The 24,752-nt window shown below is 38.6% G+C and overlaps 1 protein-coding gene across 1 annotated transcript in view; it reads left to right on the top strand.

Annotated features, from left to right (window-relative positions):
• The window catches only part of LOC146003029 (opioid-binding protein/cell adhesion molecule homolog), a 640,597-nt gene that overhangs the window by 281,124 nt on the left and 334,721 nt on the right, over nucleotides 1-24,752 (top strand). Inside the window, exon 2 of the mRNA XM_083141192.1 lies at nucleotides 23,207-23,269. Coding sequence (XP_082997318.1) covers nucleotides 23,207-23,269 — 63 coding nt within the window. The remainder of the gene's footprint in view (nucleotides 1-23,206; nucleotides 23,270-24,752) is intronic.

The raw sequence follows: 24,752 nt of genomic DNA, 5'->3' as shown, positions 1-24,752 counted from the left end.
TAGTTTCTTAATGGAAAGAAGAACAATTTTAGTATTACCCCCTTCGGTTTTGAGTAAAATTACAGCATTCTTCTTTCATTTTTGTTATTGAGAGTCACTGATTTTAGCTAATCGCGACGATGAGAATGGAATTGCTGAAAATACACCCACACTGAACACGCATGTTTAACGACGCTAGTGTCACACAGTGGTAAGAAATTCATACTCAAATTTTGGACGACGGTGTTCCTTTGAGTGGATTTATTTATTTATTGAATTGTTGTTTTAAGTCCAATGCACAGAAATGCTAATCGGGACTGTACCTAAAGTTTAAAGTGGGTGACGTTTGAGTGGAGAATCCGTAATTAAGATATAAGTGTTCAAGTTCGCCTAGAAACGTTTACGGGGATATCCGGCTGGCGTGGTACAAACCACGGGGTATCTTCAGCGGACCTGTCAGTTGTGGAAGCAGTCACGTTATAGCTAGCAAGGTTTGCCACAAGACGAGAGAACACAGACGAGCAGAACTGTTTCAGAATAAACCCGCTGGTCTGTACGTAGTACTTAAGGACAGGAGGAACAGATTGTGTCCAGTCAGACGCGAGAACCCTAAACTACTCGCCCTATCGACCTTTTCCCGTGGCGGGCTGGAGGAAGTGAGGTCTGTGCGCTGGATGATCGTAGGAGGAGGCAAAAACTTAGTATTACGCTTATGGGAATATTATTTTATTTGTTCTCTTGGGAATATCAAACTTTCGATGCCGTAGAAAAACACATGAACGGAAAGAGAACAGGTTCAAGATTTGATTGGTAGGCGGCAAAGTAGAGACTTCAATTTGATTAGCCGTAACTTGAAGTTGTTGCGTCTTTTTCTCCATAATGAATACATGGGATTCTGATAACTCTCATTCATCATAAAGTAAGTATTGAAGCTTTCCTGGCGACGAATAATGAAAAGGTTCTCTCGGGCTATTGACCAGGCTATCACCTGGTCAATAGTAGCAGTGTCCATTTCGACGATATTTAAAAAAAATGCACACCTGGAGCAAAACTGTCACTTTTCGCCTTAACTTCAAAGTACGCGCCAAAAACAGTCCCGGCAATGAGGTCAACGCTGCTGTTGCTTAGATGTTAGCAGATGTACTGTGCCAATTTCCAACACGAGAGTCCATTATTGCCCACACAGTAATGGTCCTTGTAGTAATTTCCTTGCTGTGTAGAGGGCGGACCATTCCTCTCTAACACCTTCCTGTAGCTGAATCCGCAACGGGATGAGAAATCGCCGAAAACCTTCTGGCTTTGTCCATGTGTACGCAATTTCCACCCCCCCCCAGCCCCCCATTCTTCCAGTGTTGAAGCGTTGTCCCCAGTAATAAATGTCTCCGAAGTTTTTGTCCTCAACCTTAGCCGTCCTGTTTCCCTTAAGCCGGAGTCCCGGAAGTAAATCTCTGCCAAGAAAGCCTTTCACGAGGGGGCGCTGCTATAGAAACTTGCGAGACTTCCAAAAAGCCGATCCAGCGACATCCGAGCCCTTTGCCCGTGATATGTGAAGAAATGTCCTATCAGTCACTGCACGCAAGAATGGACCCTTTTCCGCCCTTCTAAGGGCCATGCACCTGCTTGGTTAATGCTCTTAGAGCAGTTGATGTTCATTCCACAATGAGTCCGTCTTAATACGTGATTAAGATAAACATGCTACCTTCTCACGTAAACAGTGATTCAAGGAAAAACAACATCCTGCAATTTACAAACGGACACTAGAGGTCACCAGTGTGCGGCTAATTGCATGACATTAATGAATAATTCGTTTGGGCATTTGTGCTTAAGAGTTCGTTTAAGTGATCTGGGAAACTGAAGATGTCAGCACTGTGCATTTGTTGTCATTAGCACAGTTCAAGATGGCGGCCCGAAAATGATGGCGTTCTCAGAAGAACAAAATTTGAAACAAGATCCAGTGATGTGTGGAAGGGAAGTCTGGGACTTGGAGGGAATTTATCTGATTACAATTCCATATTTTGTTCACGATTCCCACTAACAATAAATCGAGTACATGGTCTAAAATTAAGCACTGTGTACTTTGCAACAATCTCTTCGGTTATTTTAAGGACCATGGAGTCAACTCAAGGCGGACTCCAAGCGACAGACGCAAGGACTGCAAAATCCATTCTGACCGACACCAACCGACAGACGCAATGACCGTACAATCTATAGTGACTGATTCAAGCGACAGACGCAAGGACCGCAGAATCCACACTGACGGAATCCAAGCTGCAGGCACAAATGATTGATTGATTGATTTGGTGTTTTAAGTCCACTTTATGCACAGTAAGGCTAATCGGGACTGGACCTACAGTTTAAAGTGGGATCCGAACCACTATGTGCCTCCACCGGGTATGGAACCCGGAACCCCTTGATTACAAGGCACCGACGCTACCACTGCGCCATCGGGGAGGCCCAAACTACAGGCACAAGGACGGCAGAATCAACACTGATGGACTCTATGCGACTGATGCAAGGACAGCAGAATCCACACTGCAAGAAAACGCCACTAAACCTTCGAGCAACAATGAAAATAAACGAAAAATTACTTCACAACAGCAATCGCCAAATAATCAGTCAGTCAAGAAAAGAAGCCATAACACAATTAAACTTATTGGTGGTCTCCCAGGTGCGAAGGGGGGCCCCCATGTCTTAGGGAGTGTCTGACACTTAAACTTACCTGAGCCAACAGACCGAGACGAGGAGCTCCTATATGTGTCTCCCTTTACAGCTCATCAACGTGAAAAAGTACGGCGATTTTAACGTCCTGGTTTTGCATGAAATTCGAATGGTTATTCTGTCTTGTTTTATGACCATGAATGATTAATTCATTGTCTTAAGGAAGATATAAACACGTAAGGTTACAATGGATACGTGAGAAAATGGTAATAAAATTTATAATGCGTTATTTGCAGAGACGTAACTGGTGTTATAATTGTAAAGCAGCGATTAAAACTTGAGATAAATATTCAGGAACTGATTTGAAATGTAAAGCGATTTCTTCACAACGAATTGTAACGTTGTTAATGTGAGTTTCATGTTTTCCCTGTGCATAACTAACCTATCGGTCATACAAGGGTTTGGATGATTGGGTTTCAAGTCTGTGGGGTCTCTCAATGTGAGGAAACCGTACAAAGTAGTGGAATATGGACGGACGGCGTGAACTTGTAGATCACATATATGAAGATATTTCTGTGTTTTAAGTTTCGAGATAATGTAAATGTCGTAGGGATGATATACGTACATTTTGTGGATAAGAGTAATGGAAGGTTGGAGAATTAAATAGATGAGAGATATTACTATTGAGGATGTACTAAAACACAACTTGTGACAAATGCAGCTTGGCGAAAAGAAGTTGCATCTAGAGATAGAAAGTAATGGATTGTGTAGATTCATTACGATTGAGCGAATAACTTACTAAAGACAGAGACGTACGCATTGTCCGAAGAATGAATGAAATTGTTGAGGATCCCTCTGCAATAAGATGGCAAGTCACGAAAACAGGTTTATATATGTATAAGGCGAATCAAAGGCCCAGCACCATAGAATAACTTGTTTGCTAGAGGAAAATGAAGAGTTGAAAGTTGGAAATTTGTGGTTTAACTCAATCTATTGTAATTGAATTTTCAATGTTGAATGCATCGTTGAGTCTGTACACTGGTTCGAGCCTCATTGAGAAGGGAAAATGTCACACGCTTCGTTCCAAAAGGTGGGTATTTACGTTATTTAAATACCGTACTGTACTAGCTAAATTAAGAATTGATAAAAATAATTACGTTGAAAATTAGGTACATTAGACTGAACACCACCTACTTCCAATAACTTCCCCGTCTTTCGATTTTCGCTGTCTGCACTAATAACAGATTTTTCCAATGGTACCGGACTTTTGAATCATCCTGTATATAACCTCAAACAGGTGGTGAAAGTCCTCCTAAATCAAACAAACTAATAACAAAAACTCTTCTTTTCATTTAGTCTATATTGCTATGTACTATTATCGAATTATTTCGCACATCAAGCAAGCTGTTACTAGACCAACTATCCTTTACAACACATTCCCTTGACTCTCCCATACGTTGAAAGGTTATGTACTTTGCTAACCATTTCGGAAAAGTAACCGGTTACGAAGTTCCCGACTCATCACATGACTCTACATTTTGAACAACCCTCGTACATGGAATATATATTTTTCAAAACTTTCTGTGATAAGATAGTGCAGTAACTAAATTTGCCTTCTGTGTGGATCTTAACATATTACTGCTAAAATATCACTTTATAAAACTTTATTACCCTCCCCCATCTCTGTCTCCGCAAAAGAAAGAAACAATGTTAATCAGTCACCCAGCACAAATTTAATTTTATGGGTGGAGGTGGGGGGACGGAATAAAATTTACCTCGGTCGCGATTTAGAAACAAATCAAGCAGGAGGGGTGAGGATTAAGAGTTTAAGCTTTCGCGAAACATTAAAGAGACAAAAGAAATGAGATGTAAGAAAAAAACAAGAAAGAAACCCCAAAAAGTCTTCCCGAGATATTGTTCAAGACTTCTTTTCTTGCGGGTTTGGGAAAATTCATTTTATGGATCGCGTTCTCTTTTTTTGACCCCCCCCCCTTTCCTTCATCCTAGCGGCTCCTTCCCCGCATCTAATTCGATGCGGGACCCTGTTTGATATTCATCCGAAATATACTTTGCGTTAATCTCATGAATAATAATGAAATCTAAGTCAGGGGTGAATTAAAACAAGACTCTAACTGAAACTTTGATATTTTGTAGGTTCTTATGTTTTTCAGCTCGTGTAAAGACGGGACGTTGCTCAGAATGCAAATTTCCTATCTTGTCGCCACGGATGGGAAAGCCATCTTATGGAGAAGCGATCTCGGCCTCAGTGCGGCGTCAAAGACTTAACTCACTTTTAAATCACTTTAAGTACGTCACTTCCACTCACAACCCAGCATTCTGCATGTGGCTTTATCAGTTGGTAGAGCATGAGACTTGATCTTAGGTTCGAGGGTTTGTGCCCCACGTTGGGCGCCACATTTTCACATGTTATTATAACCAGATAATACTACTTGGTGTTAGAACTTTAGGGAGACATGAGGATGGGTCATATTTGGTAGAGTGTCGATCACATCTTATAAACTCTACTACCAAATTTGGGAAGGTACTAAGAATAGACCGATACGAGCAATAATTATATACGAGGGGAAGTCAGTCATTAGGTCACGTGTGGGGTAGCTAAATATAATAGCGAGTAGTTTCTAAAGGTGTCATTAGGTGGCAGCACAATCCAGCTTGATGATATTGGGTTCGCAGTCGCTAGATAGCAGACGCACGGATGGGCAACTCAGTTTGAAAATGGCAACCGTACTGGAGGACTGTACGTGGAGAAGATTCGAGCTGACGGGAGAGTGACAATAGACAACATAGCAACTGCAATAGGGTGTTCTCATAATTTATCCTGCAGCATAATTCATGATAATTTGAATTACCGAAAAGTGTGCGCACGGTGGAGGCAAACGTTTCGCGAATGACGTAGATGTTGAACGTGAGGTGCGACTCTGGCTGGGACAGCAGCCCAAATACTTTAATGGAGCAGGTTTTGAGGGACTTATAAAGCAACGGAATAAGTGTACGTATGGTGGAGATTATGTTGAAAATTAAAAATTGTTTTGAAGTCAGTATCTCAATTATTATTTTTAATAAACATTTGTGACCTACTTACTGAATTACCTGTTCATATACGTGAATAATGAAAGGGTATGATTCAACAAACATAACAAGCGTCACTTCGATGAAAATAGTTTACTTGGCTCAGGCGGTTGTAGATAGCGTATCAAACTATTTCAATAAATATGTCCATAAATTTCTATGAGATAGCGGCATCATGCAAACTATCATGTTGTTGCCCAAATGATTTTCTCTTTCTCTTTTAGAACAACATGACAAGCCACTGTATAATATGACGTCATGAAGTGACAAGTTTCTCTCTCCCAGAAAGTAATTTAATTTTGACACTTTGTGCCTAATTCTAGTGATGATTCTAGGTCCCTTATAGACGATAGTGATGAGGACAGGCGAAAATTAATTTTCACCATCTCACGTAATTAAACAATAAAATAATTTGTTGCTTGTCATACTATTGTATCCGTACTTTATAGAACTTCTTGGGTGCAAATTGTTTGGTACTTTTTCAATTTGAATTTCATCGGATATCTTCGTAAAGTTATAATAATTATCAGCAGCAGATGACATCTAAAAAAAGCTTAATACTGTAATAGTTATTAAAGTTATTTAGAGAATGTGGTTTATTATATTGTTGTCGCGAGACTTTCAATTGGTTCATTATATGAGTGCAAGAACATGACAAGCCAAAAAAATAGTGTGTATTATTTTCGAAAATAAATAAATTTGAGTATCGTAACGGTTAAAACATGCTTTCGTTTGAACCAAAGAAGAGATTGGATATATATTTAAAAAATCATGAAGCCTGACGAACATTGTAAAAATTATGGAAATTTTCAAAAGTTAGAACTCGCTCTCTGAAAAAAATTCCGGACGTGACTTATCTTGTTGCACAAGGCTCTTTAATTGTAGAACATAGAATGGTACAATAATGACTACAATGTATTTGCAATCCTGATACTGATTTTATCAATGCAAATCTCCATGGCTCCCACAGACCTCTGAGAATCAGGGCCTGCGAGAGCGGTGACGTGTGGTCAGCGTATCGAGTCCCGTCGCCTCTGTTTTTTTTTTTTTTTTGTTTTCGAGACCACTACTTCTTTTCAATTAGCTCCCCAATTGTCATCACGACGCTGATTCAACGCAAAAAAAAAAATAGGCTCCACTGGGAATCATCATCTCATCTGCAATCTTGGCAGTTTTTTTTACATATTAAGTTTCATATTTGTTAATTCGGCCTTATATCATCACTTCTTCTTTTCTTCATTGTTTTGGCATAGTTGTTCATTTTGCACAACTGTCGTGTAAAGTGACCACATGCTATTGTATCTATTCAGTACGATTTACTTTTCTAGAGAAAGAAAGAGAGAGGGTCTGCATTACACTACTTGATTTTTGTTGCTTAATTTTCTTGTTTGCTTTTTGTGTCTTTAAGTGATTGGCTGACGCTATGCGCACAACTTGTTCTTTTGGTATTTTAATTGCAATTTTACTGAATTAAGTCGTGGCCTTTTGTGAGTTCATTTCAATGGGTTTCGTTGTCCTATATTATGTGTAGTTTACTAAACCTGTATTAACAGAATATCTTTCATGACAATTCAAGGCATTCCCCTGATTGTTATTATAATCCATAATGTATAATTAGCGTTGCTAGATAAACAACAGTGAAAATAACAGCAAAATGGGAAAGAGAAAATTACGAAGTGTCATTCCTCCTAAAGTTTGTTAAATTCGATCCAAATGTATAATCGTGTATGCATTTCACGTATTGCTTGTAACGGAATTAAACAATTGCGTGTGTCTGTGCCAAAGCATTTTAATTTGCTGGTTCTAGGTGTAGATGAAACGTCATGTTAATTTCAAGCCACCAAAATTAAACGGTTTACAATTTTGTGGTGTGAATATGTAGTTAATACATGGGTAATGCTGCATTGTGTGATTGTTTTTCTACACCGATTGTACATTTACGTGTACATGAGGTGCAACGTAACATCAAGCATGGTGTTACATATACCCTAGCATGGTGTAACGAAACACTCCTTCTGGTTTGATTTGATATTTGTTATTTAGCGTCGCTTTTCTGCCACTTTTGGCTATTTGTAGCGATGAGGACGAGTGATGATGATATAATGAAATTGATGAAGACACACACACAAAAGAACACTCATGACCACATTCGAACCCTGGACCCATGGAGTCGTGATGCGCTGCAATAAAAACTCCGCCAAGGACGTTGGTCACTTCTTATGGTTTGTTTTAGTTTTAAGACCTCTTTAAGCACAGAAAAGCTAATCGGGACTGGACCTACAGTTTAAAGTGGGATCAGAAACATTAAGTGCCTCCACCGGGTATCGAACCCGTAACCCCTTGATTACAAGGTAACGACATTACCACTATGCCATTAGGGAGGCACTTTTGGTAGTATGAATGCGGAATTAAAACCGTTCAGCATCATATTTGGTGTCTTGTTACACCATTGGCTGTCCAAAAACAAGCATAGAGGAGTTTAACATTTGATTGGGTGTTCTGTTAAACCAGTTTTCATGGCTAAAAAATTGCAAACTATTTTCAAGGTAACTCAGCAGCACATTTCTTACACTGTACCAGAAATATAACGTTTCCATCTTCCCCATATAACCATTATTCTCAGAACATATTAGTACAATGTAACATCAATCTCAAGATTTCGATTGTGACCCCAATGGATGGAGCTTTACAATGCTATTAAGAAACACAAACAAGTTAATAACAGTGACAGGCCCTTAGAAGTACATCTTGTTCCTAACTTTAAGAAATAATAGGACAGTAAACCACTTGTTAAAGTTCAAGAGCAGAAAGAAAAGTTTATTCCTGACGTTGTTTCAGAAACAGAAGATCTTAAAGGAATTAATAGCGAAATTTTCTTTAATAGGGAAAAATCGCAAAGTGCAAGGTTCGAAAAATTAGTCCACGGATGCAAAGTTGCTTGAAGTGCCATGTTGACGAGACTACATGGACTTGAAGGGGGAAAACTTGAGGACTGATAGATTATTGCATGTAATCATTAAGAAACCCCCCCCCCCATCTCCGTAAGGGAGGTAAAGAGGTTGATGATGTTGTTTGGAAGTTCTTGTAAGTTGCAAACCCAAGTTCTCTATTGCTTCAGTGGAGATTGTGATCGAGTTAACGTTACGAGGAAGAGAGAGTAGTAAGATCAAAACAGGGCTAAAAAAGAACACAAGAAAGAGCTAAGAGAGGTACAAAGAAATGGTGCTTGATCCTACCGAAACTGCATCCTCACAACACTTTACTTCAAGTCACTTCCTTTGCCCTGTATTGATCTTGATAAAAAAAAATCCTGCGCGTAATTCTGAAAGATAGAACAATACAAAAACGTCACAATAATTTTCGGAAAAAATATTAAATTGTAATATTGACTTTAGTCAAAATTGACCAAAACCTACAGTGGACAGCTTAACTATCGCAAACACTCGGACGCAACACAAAATGTTGACAGAATATACAACATGAAGAATAACCTACTAATCCTAACCTAACTGATCACAACACTTTTATTCTTGTGAACTGAGCTCTTAATACCAGGAATATTGAAGGATAAGAGTCATAGAGCGGAAAATAAGGACCAAAATTTTACAAGAGTTTTGAAATTTAAATCTCTTCCTGTAATTTTAAACAACAGGCACAATAGTTAATTGGGACGCTCTGTATAAAAGGAATTTCTTTTATAAGTTTTATTTCTCCGAAGTTTAATAGTTTCTGGAAACAAAATAATCAAAAGGATAAAACATATTATATACTTGCAGAAATATAATATCATCATGAATCCACTTGCACTAGCACCAAGATGATGACGCCAGCTTTCCATATACACAATTTTGAACAATCTTTATCATGTACTTGAAGGTGAGGGAGGGGGGAAGTATTATCTTCAGTACAATCTAGATCATGCATTTGATCCAAGATGATCTCTACAACAATCAACATGATGCACTTGGAGAAGCTGGAGGATATTAGTCTAAATCATGTGCTTGCACCAATATGATTTAACAATTCCCATCATCCACTTGCAGCAAGATGAATTAACATTCCACATCATGTACTTGCAACAAGATAATTTAACATTCTACATCATCTACTTGCAATAAGGTAATTTAACATTTCACATCATGCACTTGCAGTAAGATGATTAAACATTTCACATCATCCACTTGCAGCAAGATAATTTAACATTTCATATCATGTACTTGCAACAAGATAATATAACATTTCACATCATTCACTTGCAGTAAGATGATTCACATCATCCACTTGCAGCAAGATGATTTAACATTCCACCACATATACTTGCAGCAATATAATTTAACATTTAACATCATGTACTTGCAACAAGATAATTTAACATTTAACATCATGTACTTGCAGTAAGATGATTAAACATTTCGCATCATGTACTTGCAACAAGATAATATAACATTTCACATCATGCACTTGCAGTAAGATGATTCACATCATCCACTTGCAGCAAGATGATTTAACATTCCACCACATAGTACTTCAAACAATATAATTTAACTTTTAACATCATGTACTTGCAACAAGATAATTTAACATTTTACATCATGTACTTGCAGTAAGATGATTAAACATTTCGCATCATGTACTTGCAACAAGATAATATAACATTTCACATCATGCACTTGCAGTAAGATGATTCACATCATCCACTTGCAGCAAGATGATTTAACAATCCACCACATATACTTGCAGCAATATAATTTATTATTTAACATCATGTACTTGCAACAAGATAATTTAACATTTAACATCATGTACTTGCAGTAAGATGATTAAACATTTCGCATCATGTACTTGCAACAAGATAATATAACATTTCACATCATGCACTTGCAGTAAGATGATTCACATCATCCACTTGCAGCAAGATGATTTAACATTCCACCACATATACTTCAAACAATATAAGTTAACTTTTAACATCATGTACTTGCAACAAGATAATTTAACATTTTACATCATGTACTTGCAGTAAGATGATTAAACATTTCGCATCATGTACTTGCAACAAGATAATATAACATTTCACATCATGCACTTGCAGTAAGATGATTCACATCATCCACTTGCAGCAAGATGATTTAACATTCCACCACATATACTTGCAGCAATATAATTTAACATTTAACATCATGAACTTGCAACAAGATAATTTAACATTTAACATCATGTACTTGCAGTAAGATGATTAAACATTTCGCATCATGTACTTGCAACAAGATAATATAACATTTCGCATCATGCACTTGCAGTAAGATGATTCACATCATCCACTTGCAGCAAGATGATTTAACATTCCACCACATATACTTCAAACAATATAATTTAACTTTTAACATCATGTAATTGCAACAAGATAATTTAACATTTTACATCATGTACTTGCAGTAAGATGATTAAACATTTCACATCATGTACTTGCAACAAGATAATATAACATTTCACATCATGCACTTGCAGTAAGATGATTCACATCATCCACTTGCAGCAAGATGATTTAACATTCCACCACATATACTTCAAACAATATAATTTAACATTTCACATCACGTACTTGCAACAAGATAATTTAACATTTCACATCATGTACTTGCAACAAGATGATTTAACATTTCACATCATGCAGTTGCAGCAAGATCATTGAACATTTCACATCATCCACTTGCAACAGGATGATCTGTAACGATAGAAAGAGTAATCTCCCGCAACTTCTCTGTTGACACATCACATAGGGACTACAGGAAGCTGCAGCTCGATGTATCGTCCCTGATGGTAGCGACGTTATTGATGGCGACTGGACCACAGAGGGACGGCACCCAGCCGTCGTGGCTCGCCTAAGATTTCAGATACGTGAAATCTCAGCGGGAAACTAGCCTCTTTTTCCCTCCTTCCTCACGGGAGCCCAACGCGCTAACCCATAGCTTTGGTGCTTCCAGCTAACACAACGGTGGAAGGGCTTTTTTTTCTCCCAGCATTCCCTTCGCGTACCAACAGCCATTTGAGTCCTTGCCAAACGAGCCATCAGGTCTCCTGCACAGGCTCCGATAAGAGAATGGGAGGCTGATGGGGGTGGGAGAGAGAGACATGGGGGTGGAAAGGGGGTGAACATCTGCATACACCGCCCTAGCAGTGTTGACCCCGAGTTCGCTAAGAACGTTCTCCGCTGTCCTCCAACGTTTCCCACTTCCAAACAGCAATTGGCAATGCGAATAGGATTTTCTGCCCTAGGATTGCTTGTCAAGCAACAGTCATTTCCTTTTGGGCGGATTTCTGGAAAGGGTAACTTTCTTCCCCCTCCCCTCTTAAAGGATTTATTGCTTCTTGGATGCGGGTGACCATCTCTTCCAGTTCAGAAGAGAAGCTGGAGAGAACAAGAAGAGAACGGTCACAAACACATATTATTTGAGTTTTTAAGCACACATTATGCACAAATAGACTAATCGGGACTGGACCTACAGTTTGAAGTGGGCTACAAACCACTATCGAACCTGAGACCCCTTGATTATAAGGCGACTACATTACCACTACGTCATCAGGGACACCCTCAAAACATATCTTTTTTTATATCTTTCCTCTTTTGCTTCGCCTTTTCTGCATCTTAAGGCAAATCGAGAAAATGAGGATGAATAATGATGACATTAAACCAATGGAGGGACATACACACCCAGGCGAAAATTCAAACCACAGATCTTTGTGGAAGAATCCATGGTCATAAAAGATAAAAGTAAAGTGCTCCCCTGTGCTTAGCACCACGCCATGAAGGCGTATATTGGGTGTGGGGGTAACGCCCCACACTTTCTTGATCCGGTCGTGAGAGGGTGTTAAGTGATCAGCATCACGCCTCTGACCGCCTTTACCCCCAGGGTTTCCCCCAGGTACCCATGTTATTCGACGCTGGGTCATCATTGACACAATCATCCCTTTGCTCTATCAACGCATTCATCGTCATTACACCTTTCTACAGTACAGCGAATCCTCCCCCCTTTTCCATTATCGTGGGCACTCCTTCTGAAAGAAGAACATCAGCATTTCAAACCATTCCCAACGTTTGTCCATCTTCTCCACATGTTCAACAGAGTCTTGAGAATTTTTCTTAAGCAAATGAACATACATATGAGGATACAGCCTACGGACTAAAGGCTATAGTATAACAAGGAAAAGCCACCTGCTAGAATGTTCCAGAACAACTTTCTAATAGTCTGGAGGGGAGTAATGTTAGTGTATATATATCGTCCTGTTTTTGTACCTTGTTACATTTGTACTTGGTGCAGAGTCTGAAGAAGACCTTGCTAGAAGGTTGAAACGTTACGTTTAGTTTATGTTTTATAATGAAATACTACCTTGGTCAGCATATTGAGTGTTTCATATCATGGAAACAAGGCTTAATGGTGTTATGCTATAGTAACATAACGAACCTAACATTCAAATAGCACTCACACTTTTATAAGTGGCCTCCATACCTCCCAACGTAAGATTCTAAATACAAAAACTTACTCATCAGGAGTCTGACGGGGTGTCTGTTATCTGATAGATATGTGATTGCAGCTTGAATAATGCACTAAAGGACAATATGAAATTTGTCGTAACGGACTGAACCCAGATTGGAAATAACATGTGCAGTACAAAAGGAAAATTTAAATTCCTGTGAAATTACAAGTAATATGGATCTATCCCTAAATTTCTAATTGTAAAAGGTCATCGTTTATACTTCGTTACCACTGAAAATGTGTCAAGATCCTTGAAACAGGTTCAACGTAGCAAATTCTTGAAAGCCTGCAAAGGATGCTACATAGCAACGCCTATTCAACGGCTCATCTACACGATACCTACAACGAACCATATGACTGTCCGATAACGTGACGTTAGATTGTCAAGCACATGATTCTGAATTGTTCATTGATTTTTAAGTTATGAGAACGTCAGCACATAGGTTATTTATGCCCATCACACAATACGGGGAAAAGCTCCTTAACTTATCAAACCTGGGTATAGAACTCAAGAAAGTATTTCCAAAAACTTCCACACTCAATTTCTAAAACTTACAATCCTTATCAACAACTAAAACTAGACTACCTTCTGGGAAAGAAATTCCATCCCTAGGTTAAAATCTGAGGCTGTAATAGGTCACCCAGCACACATAATGGCAAACAGGGAACAACACGACAGCACAGCTGATTAAACAGTTCGTTAGTTCAGGCGCCCGAGCCACGTTGTCCTTGCAAGACCAAAGTGTACTACTTGAGAATGAGGTTGACGTTTGCGTGCCTTCACAAAACGTCACTCTTAGCATCCAAAGAGATCTTTTACTGTCATCACCCGTGCCCACGTACGTAGGCCTAAACACACTATACAGTACAGTAAAATGTAAAGCAATACTGTACATACAATGCGATTGTTGACTTCTAGCCACATTTAAAACCTTGCATTCTCCTTTTTTTCCTTTTGCCTGTCCGGATTAAGCGAAGTCCGGCTTATCGGGGTTCGGATTAACAAAGTTTTACTGTATAGGGAATTCGGGAAATGGCAAATACGTCACAAACTGCGATATTCTGTTGGTTTCATCTTAGTCACACTATCAATTAAAGAGAATATTGATTGATTGATTGATTTGTTTTATTTTACTTCGCTTCTTCTGCCACTTTTTTCTAATTTGCGAAGATGCACTCTAAAAACTATGCAACTGAGTTGCCACCAAAAGTAATGTAACGGTGTTACATAACACCGTAATTGATGTAGCACTACACCTAATCGAGTGTTAAAGGCCTTCATATTTGGCGTGGTGTGACGTCAACTGGTGTAACAGGACACCAAAAATGGTGTTAAATAACACCAATTCCACATTAATACCGAATGAAGTGTTCTGTGAACACAACTTTTGGTGGCAATTCAGTTGCATGGTTTTTAGAGTATGTGGATGAGTGATGATCTGATGAAATTGATGAATGGACACTCACAAACATCCATGCCCAGGTCAGGATTCGAACCCGGGACCCCTGGCGTCGTAGCGCGATGTGCTAACCACTCCGCCACGGAGGCAGGCTTAAAGAGACTATTATAATTGTATACTGGGAACGTGGAAATATTCTAAACGGTGATGATACAACATGCACTTACATCGTGTCTGTAATGCCTGCTATTAAAATGGTGACAATAAAGAAACTATCTGCTGAAGAATTGCATTTTTTGACTTGTGATTTTTTTCAGAACAGCTCAAAAATTCTATCGCGATATAATTGTATTCGTCAGATCGTTCATTCCGCAGAGTTTCATCTTTGTGCTTCGTCCAGTTTTCGAATTTTTGATTGTTAACAGTTCCATCTACCCTTGGAGATATCTGCTCTATTAATTATATTTTCAATGCATTGGCAACAAACGAAAATTCAATAGGTTGTGATAAATAAAAGACGAAAGTCAATTTGCAAGCATTCGTGTATTGCACCTTATCCATCTACACTACATTATAAAACAGCGATAGTGATAATGAATAGCCCTTCATCTTATCAAAGCTGTTTATCGTTACAATAAAATTGTGAACGTTATAAAGACACTCACAATATGCAGACGACATCGACAGAAATTCGATTCTAATATAGTTTCACATTGCTGCAGACGCTAATTGTTAAAGAACGCAAAAATTGTAATTTTGAGTCCGAGAGGTACGTGATCGGTATCGGGTAAGCAGGAAAAGTAAATACTGCTTGCACGTTAAAATGCACGTTTAGTTTACGTCCGCCTCGCTGTGTATGTGCCTGTAATTCAGACGTGTGATTGATTAAGTGAAACCACACGTAGAACTTGGAATGCATACCCTGTCAACTTTGGCGCACCCTGCAGACCATGAAGTGGAATTGATGGAACATTAATCAGAAGGTGCCACGCTCTATGGGGGAAAAGGTAGGGCTGATAAAGTGGAATTTTCAACGATACCAGTGCTGAATAACGAACACAATGTTTTCACTGATACGAGCATTGAATTACAATTATAAAGTTTTCATTCATTAAAGTATTGAATTAAAGTTATTTCGTTTTCACTTATACGAGTATTAAATTACAATTATAATGTTTTCACTTATACGAGTATTATATTACAATGAATAATGTTTTCAGTAATAAGCGTTTGAATTAACATCATACAGTTTTATCTCATTCAAGTATTGAATTAAAGTTATAACGTGTCGATTGTACAGTCACGGACACTGCCGGCTTGTAACGATTCCATTGAAAGTCAATGTATTCGTTACAAGCTGACAGTGTCCGTGACTGTACAAGTGTCGAATTAAAATGTCAGCGTTTTCGTCAATATTGGTATAAAATTAATCTTTTCTCAAGAACATTACATTTAAATTGAAATATTTTTCCTGTACAAGTACTGAATCCAAAAATAATATTTTAAACTTACACGTGTATTCAGACATAATTCTAATGCATTTTAGTACGAGTACTGAATTAAAATTGTAAACTTTTCACTTGTACCATTGTGAAGATAAAATTTCCCAAAAAAAGTTTTTTTATTACGTTTATTTGGTTAGAATTAACGTTTCCACTGTTATGGATATTGGATAAATTTCTTGTTTTCACTCATACGAATTTTGAATAAACAACTAAACTTTTTCTCTTATACAATTCATATTAAATTAAAAATTATAACGTTTTTACTCGTATAAGTATTGAATTAAAATTATGTTTTCAATGAATTCGATAATTTTCAGTTACAATAGTTGTCGAATGTTTAGAAATGCGTCGTTTGCAAATTATGGTGTTAAGAAACTGAATTTTCTGTAAGGATTAAACAGAATAATACTTCTTAATTCTTCAAAGTTGTGGTAATTCCCCACCTATCACACTTTCTCACACCCTGTACAGTTAGAATGTTGGTCAGCTATTCTCCACCCAATAGAAGAAGGAAGTTTAATGTAAACACAACCATGTTATTTCTGTGTAGTAGTTCATTTCCTTTGTGTTAAGTTCTAGTGTTATTATCCAGATTAATATATTGGTAGTTGCTGTACAGCTCTTAACCCAAGATTACCCGAAGGTAGAGGAGGTTGCCAGGTCGACCACCTCTTGTTTTTCGTTTTTTCAACTGTGAATATAATACATAAAAGTGAAAATAAATTACATTTTGCTTAGGGTGTTCCAAATGGTCCTGTAATACTTTTGTTCATAAAATCATAACGTACATAGGAGGAGGTCGGGTGCGGGATACATCCAGCTGTTAACAGTCACTAAAATTAATTCCTAATATCTCTAAACCTGGCCTTCTTAACTTAACCACATAGGCATTATTAGACATAAGCGGAATTGTAGATTAGGAATTGTGAGGTTAGGAGTGACAGGTTTAGAGCTCTTAGCATTTAGTTTTAGTGCCTGTTAGCACGTGGTGCGCCTATCAGCCTCCATTAGTTTGTGCCAGTGTACAATTGGTTGGTAATGATTGTAATTATATTACTATATAACTGCACCTATAGGCACTAAAAGGACTGATACAACATTAGTAACTATGTCTTATTTTAGGTTTAGTGAATTATAGTGTGACACGTATGCAATAATTGTTTCGTATATTTCAATGATAATTTTTGTAATTGTTATATAACTGCAGCTATGTTAATAACAAAGGAAGCAGTGATTCAATAACAAAATGGTTTCTTCAATTTTAGTGCTAAAAATTGTGTGCGCCTCTGAGCCCCCCCCCCCCACCACCTCTGTTAAATAAGTTTCTTGTCCCGCACGGGTAAACTACCACAGCAAAAATAATTCTCTGAATGTTAGACAATCATTCTACATTAGCATACAATGTTCATTGAACATTATCCACTGTCCAATGCTTTAAACTATACTTACGCTAACAGTACGTTTGAGAGAACACCTTTTCTCACGTCTTCAAGTGAAATTTCTTTTGCCGGTGGTGGGAATCAAACCTACGACAGACCTGTGATTTTTACTCTCTCGAAACGTAGTGTTAGAATAAGGGTAGTTTAGAGCATTAGACAATCTATATGTCCAATTAACATCTCTCTCTATATATATATACGTATATATATATAACAATGGATGTATGTGTGTGTGTGGGTGTGTATATTTGTTTGTTCCGGCATAACTCTCGAACGCCTGGAGCAATTTCAACTAAACTTGGTTCACGTATCACTTGCAATCTGGAAATACATACTGTGGGGCAAGATACCCCTGGAACCCCTAAGGGTGGGGTGGCAAGGGGTGACATGTAAAAATAATCGAGAACCACCGATATTAAATTCCGCACAGACAGACATCCGTGACTCTATGCAATCCGCACAACGATAGTATTTCTCTGGTTGTCTAACATTCAGGCTGTGTTGGGAATGAAATGCATAGTTTTCCTGACACTCCCAATGCGGTTCAACTCCAAGTTCATCACCCCTATCGGAATGGGGGAGAGAGGGGGTGAAAAATAAAATGCCACAAATGACCTAGATTAGTGTCGAATCCATAGTTTTCGGAATCGCTAAGCTAATTGGTGACATTCGCGATCACATTTAAAATTAGTTACATTTTACACTATAGTTAGAATTCATTATTTTCCTGTCTGATACAAGATTGGGATAAATAAATACCCGGGCAACGCCGGATATCAGCTAGTTGCATATAACATTAACGGGATTCCATATTGCGTGCACTATATCCATACGCGCAAGATTTCTGCACAGCTGCCACTGTAACAATCAATATAATTTCTCAGAAGATTTGCTTATATTGACTTCATCATCACAATGGGCAGAGAATAGACTCAGCCGGAACCGTTATGAGAACAACCATACTCTACCTGCAAAACATCGGTCAAGCCTTGGTACGAAATCGTTGTCAAAGGACCAAAGTATCCTAACCAACAAAAACAAAATTTTCCTCTCCTACAACATTTCATCAACCATCTTCAATTTACACTGTTTACACCCCATTTTCTTACCCATTCCATTAACTATACCACCACACACTTAACTATGGTGTTGACCTAAGTCGAATTGAGAAGCGTTTCGAAGTGCTAGGGAGATGGATCTATGTTTTCGGGATCTCTTAGGGGCAACGTAAAGAATCGATATGTTCGTTAAGCTCTGTCAGCGGCTATTCTTCCTTGGGCTTGTAATTAATCTTGAGTCAGTTCCACGCTGTTCCTTTCTCATTAACGTGATCAATACTGAAGGAGGGAAGAGTTCCCGGAGAATGTCGATCAACCCTCCTCTCCTCACCCCCTCCCCTCCCCGCGCTATAATTTCTAAGATAATTAACATTGAGTCACAAGTGTAAAAGGGTTGTATTAATGGCCGACCTGGCCGCCCGTCTGTGGTGAAGAGGCTTGCTCGAGGGCTGCGTTTTTGTTCTTAATTTCTTTAATCAACATGTAAGAAGTGGGTGAATTCTGCGGGCCATTGTGGCGGTCGTTTAGTAAATTGAGATGTTGTATCGAGTGACGTTTTTAGCAGCTTTTGTTATGTGCCAAAATTATTTTATTGTTCAGCTCGAAATACTTTCGAAAGACCTTAAAGAATGTTTGTTTTATTTGCCGAAACACTGTTATGTGTACCTTATTAATTTTTAAATTAATATAAAGTGTGTGTGCTATGCTAAAAATGTATTAATCTCTGTATGGTCTGCTCCATGCATTAACAGCGATCTAGCTTCACACTTATTTTTTCTTCAGTAAAACCAAAGTTTCCTGCAGGTTAGGTAACCCAACTTACTTTAGAGTTTAACGGGTCCTATGATACAAAGGGGTGTTGGTATTTTAGAACATGTCACTGCTGATCTCATTTTGTTAGTTGTTTAAGTTCACTTTTAATGACACTGGACCTACAGTTTTAAATGGATACAAAGCACAGTATATTGCGTCTCCATCGTTCTTCAGATTCGAGGCCTATAATGAATGCACAAAAAACAGCCAAATCGAACACATGACCCCTTTTAATCACAGTCAATATATGTTTTCAGTCCTTTTTTACATACACGTTAAGTTGGACATACTGGAATATACAGGGTGTCCACAAAGTCCTGCTGCCATTACAATGAAACATACTGTAGCTCCTAAACTATATGAGATAAAGACATGCGGTTTTTTGCAAGGTGTTCTACAGCTCTCAAAGTTTTAATGAATAGTGGTATTTTTTGTTATTATTTTATTATTTTTGATTTTGCAGATTATGTTGTGAGGGACCTTGGCAACCGCGCTCCCCTGATATCACCCCCTTGGATTTTTTTCCTTTGGGGGTATATCAAGGATCGTGTCTACGAAACCCCTGTTCCAGATATTGTCACACTTCGTACACGGATTGCAGAAGTTCTCGAACAGGTCGATGCTGCTATGCTGCAGCATGTATGGATGGAGATCGAATACCGTCTCGACGTCCTGAGGGCAACTAACGGGGCGCATGTGGAAGTGTTGTAATTGTAAATAAAACTTTAAGAGCTGTAGAACACGTTGCAAAAACTGCATGTATTTATCTCATATAGTTTAGGAGTTAAGTTCCATCGTAACGGTAGCAGGACTTTGTGGACACCCTGTATATATTGAAATCAAATATGGAATCCAAACCACTGTGATGTAGACACATCGCAGAACCGGGAACTCTCTATTACGGGTCGAAATGTTCCTTTTTTACGCAGGTATGGAAACGCTTGTTGTAAAAAAACAAAAACAGGTGTGGTGAAAAGTGGAAATGTGAAAAATGCAGATGACCTAGAGAATACACGAAGAAAGTCATGCATAGAGATAGTCTGGACAGTAACAAATTTAAGGTTTATTTAAAGTAAACTTTTTTCTCAAATAAGCTAATCGGATTAGTTTAATGTAGATGCGAATCATCGTGTAATGTCCCTCTACCGGGAAACGAACCCGGGCGCTAAAATTGCGAGCCCGACAAAGACGGATTGTTGCTACTACAGATAATGCCTATGGATAAAAGTCTGTTGATTTGCGGAAACATTTAGTATCGAAGCAAGATTGTTAACGTTACCAAGAGGTTTGAAAAGTGGTATTTGCACTATGGTTGTTCTACGTCTTTTTCTGGCATAGCTAAAGATGACCGAAAGTAGGATTAGAGAGTTCAGAAAACCCGTTTCAGTAGAGCTTTCCCAGTGGCATACATTAATGATGTTGCCTTGTTATCATCTGGTTCAAATCCCGGTTCGAGATACATTCCACAGGTATCTTGATTGTTTGATTTCATGTATTTTTCTTCACTTTTTGGTCGCTTTTGGCTAACCGCGAAGATGAGGATGAGTTCTGACAAGATTAAATGGTTGAAGGTATAAACACATACATATACGGACAGTACGCAACCTAAGCTCCAAGGAGGATTATACTGGCTGTCAGGCCAGGCGCCAAAGTCTTATTAGTCTGAATAGTATAGTCAATGGAGTGAGTGCGAGGGATTTGGTGTTTTGAGTCCACTTTATACACAATAAGGCATCGGGACTGGACCTACAGTTTAAAGTGTGATCCGAACCACTATGTGTCTCTACCGGGTATCTAACCAGGGACCCCTTGATTACAAGGCGACGACACTACCACTGTGCCATCGGGGATGTCCTGATAAATACAGTCAATGGAGTACTACATGGAAAAGAGATTCATACTTGGTACCTACATGGAGTTTCACCATTAACGTGCCTTTTTTAAACTGTAGGTCCAGTTCTCATTACCCTATCTGAGCATAAATTGGATTACAGCCAAACATTGATTCCACTTTTTCAGCAGATGAAACCCCTTGTAAAACAATCTGGGTACGCGTATGATCACGACTATGAGTATGAAACCAATCAAGAAAGAAATACCATTAATGGCTTGCGTGGGATTTGCATTTGGGACCACTGGCATTGAAAAAGTTATGTACAGAGAGATTTAGCACTGTAATTCTGCTAAGAAAACAGAATATGTTTACAGAATCTTTAGATCCCAGGGATATACAATGAGCATCCCTCAATGATATTCCACAACGAAGCACTGAGGGGAGATCAGACTGACCGCACAAAATATAGGACTCGATGCGTTTATTGAAAATGGCTTTTGTCCTGTATAAGTCCTCCCGGTACAAATTTTAAAATCGTATCGACGGGATACCAACGGATAATGTATTACCAATGCCTGCTTTGCGATGTGCATCAACCCGTAACGTCCCTATATAGCCACTAGTCTCCGCTTAATTTCATGCTTGGCCTCCAGTGTCCGTAGGATCTTCTGTTGCCTCAGCAAGTTTCCGAAGCGTTACAGAAATTATCATTCAAATCCTATCCGATAAACCTGATGAGAAGCCAATATCCAACTCTCTCTCTCTCTCTCTCGCTCTGCTCGAAATATGGAAAAAATCACCCTTCGCAGCCAACACTCTCTGTAACACTTTACCCGAAAATGTTCGCATAGAGGGTTGTTTATGATTTGCCTGAAGCCCAAAGCAGATAGTTACCAAATTCGGAACCGCTTAGAGGGTACAATCTTTGTAAACCGTACCCTTGTGCATCTTAGTTTTCTTGTGTACGTCAACAGGAAACTTGGATACGAGGATTTTTGAAAACTTCGTGTACAGCATGTTTCATAAAAACTTGACACTTTTGAAGCTTGAATACGAGAACTTTGAAAGTTTCGTGCACAAAAGCATGTTTCATAAAAACATGACGCTTTTCAACTTTTTATTCAGTACATAACTAAAGATGTTGGAACTTGTCCCCGAGGAAACAAAACGCTCACTTGTTACAGATATAGTTCTCCTTCACTGTTTACACTGAAAGACCACAATTTCATTTTCATTTCAGTGTACTAAGGAATAGAATAATCAGGTATTGTGTATCGTTATAGTCTCACGGGATATGATACAGTTACGGATGCTTCTGGGTTGTAATGGCCTCATTTACTTTCAATGGAATTGCAGCAACCCAGAAGTGTCCGTAACTGTACATGTCGTATTATCAATAGAGAGAGAGCTTTCATTTTCTATGGTTAAAGCTTGAAGTCGCCAACATGTTTAATTATCAAATCAAAGTGTAATGTTTCATGAAACTAACCCTCTCTCTCTGCGCGGGCGCGTGTGTGTGTAGGGGGGGGGAGTATATATAAGAGAGAGAGAATGTATGTGTACTGTATGTAAATGAAAATTTCAAACAAACCACTGGAGCTGTAAGGTACAAACAATATTGTAATTCTGCCTGGAAAGATAAAATCTTTATTGGTACTCTGCTTGGATCATCGTCGAACCACGTATCCTTTTACCAGACAAGATTTTCTTCCATCACTCAATCTCAATATCTCTCGCCATATTGCATGAATACAAATATTATTTACAACTTCTGAAGGCGTTTTATATGAATATGCATTATCACTTTCAAACTTAATTTTAAAATAAAATTGTATTGTAATAGTTTATTAATATAATGGAAAACATTTACAATGGTATTTTCTTTTAATTTTTAGGAAGAAAAATCCGTGATTTGGAAACGAACGGAATTCCCACGTCCATCGAAGAATTCAACCACGGTAAGTGAATCAGTTTTTAAACAAGGCTAGAAATATATATACAAAAAATATAAGAATTAAGGGTACATTGCAAGATGGCGGACTACAAGATCACATTCGTGATGGTAACATTCAATCGTAAGGTTTTCCTTTTCCTATATCATGTATAGGGTTGTTGGATCGTGTTTTCGTGCCCGTATTTGTTGTCGACTGGTGGCATGGATACTTATGAACCATCCTGTATTTCCAAGACACTGAGTGTAGAGATTTCAGGAGATAAGATGCCATCTCTCCAGCATCCGTGAAACGTACAATACTCGTGATTCACATGCCTTAAGCCAATGATCCGAGGGAGAAATCCCCCAACACGTTGAATACAAGTACTTGCGAGTACACCCGTATGAACTGAAGCAACGAGTCTCTACTCAAACCTCAAAAAAACAGAAGCGCTTTTCTCAAGTTAACGGTCATGGCGGATGCTTATCCACATGTGGCGCTGTGATCTTCTATTTCTTGTTGGCAAATCCCTAGATGACGTTTTAAACAGTCACTCCTTGCACAAATAACTAAGTTATCTCTCTAGCGTAGGGAGCATCCCGCCTCTCGGATGCTTTCAGAGGAGTCTCTAATCTCTGGACCAAAGAGAGGAGAAGAGAAAGGGAAAGATAAATTGTGTAATTTCGGCGTGTGAACTTTCGAAGAGTTTCTGCATGCCGTTCTCTTGGGAGGCTATACTTTGTTTTCAGTACACGTCGTGGGTCTCTGAACGCAGCATCAGAAAACTGTACGGAAGGTTCACGGATATACAGGTATAAACAAAATTTTTCTTTACTTTCTAGCAAGTGATTTTTTTCTCCACGACGTAAATTTTGATTTTGAGTTAATTTTTGCAAGTCCACTTTATGCACAAAAACGCTCGGGACTCGGGTACAGTTTAATGTCCGATCCGAACTACCGCGAATTTTACTTCGCCAGGTATCGAACCTGGACACCATGATTACAAGACTTGCATTTTATTCCCAAAAGCAATAATATTGAGTTGTAACCACAGAGGATATCTGGTGGCAGGGTCCAGACAGCAGAGCCTTGCTAGTCTGCAAAGTGCAGTACAGGGTGTACTCCGTGGAAGAGAAGTTGACATGTTAGTGTCTTCGAAAACGGTCACCCAATCTTCTCTTGTAAGACAGCATATTAAAGGCTGTTTCCTATCCTCTTCTCACTTGATTAGGTGTATTTATATTGTCTGTTCCGCTTAAATTTTTGTTTGTAATCAACGATACAATTATTACAATTCATAGAGTATTATCTTTCGTTAATAAATGATTTACATATGAACTGACAAGTAAAGGGTTAATTACGGTGAAAGAAGTTGACCGAAATGCATATAAGTAGATACTATTTGTATGTTTGACCACTACCCTGATTTTTCGACCCCTCAGAAAATCGCATCGAAACCTCAAAATCTCACTTTCTCTCCACGTTCCGCGCCTCATTTATTGCGCTG

The sequence above is a fragment of the Lepisma saccharinum genome, chromosome 19 (genome assembly GCF_977018435.1).
Source record: "Lepisma saccharinum chromosome 19, izLepSacc3.1, whole genome shotgun sequence".
In the NCBI taxonomy this organism is placed as follows: Eukaryota; Metazoa; Arthropoda; class Insecta; order Zygentoma; family Lepismatidae; genus Lepisma; species Lepisma saccharinum.
Note: the sequence above shows the minus strand (reverse complement) of the source record. Positions and strands in the feature narration are given on the sequence as shown.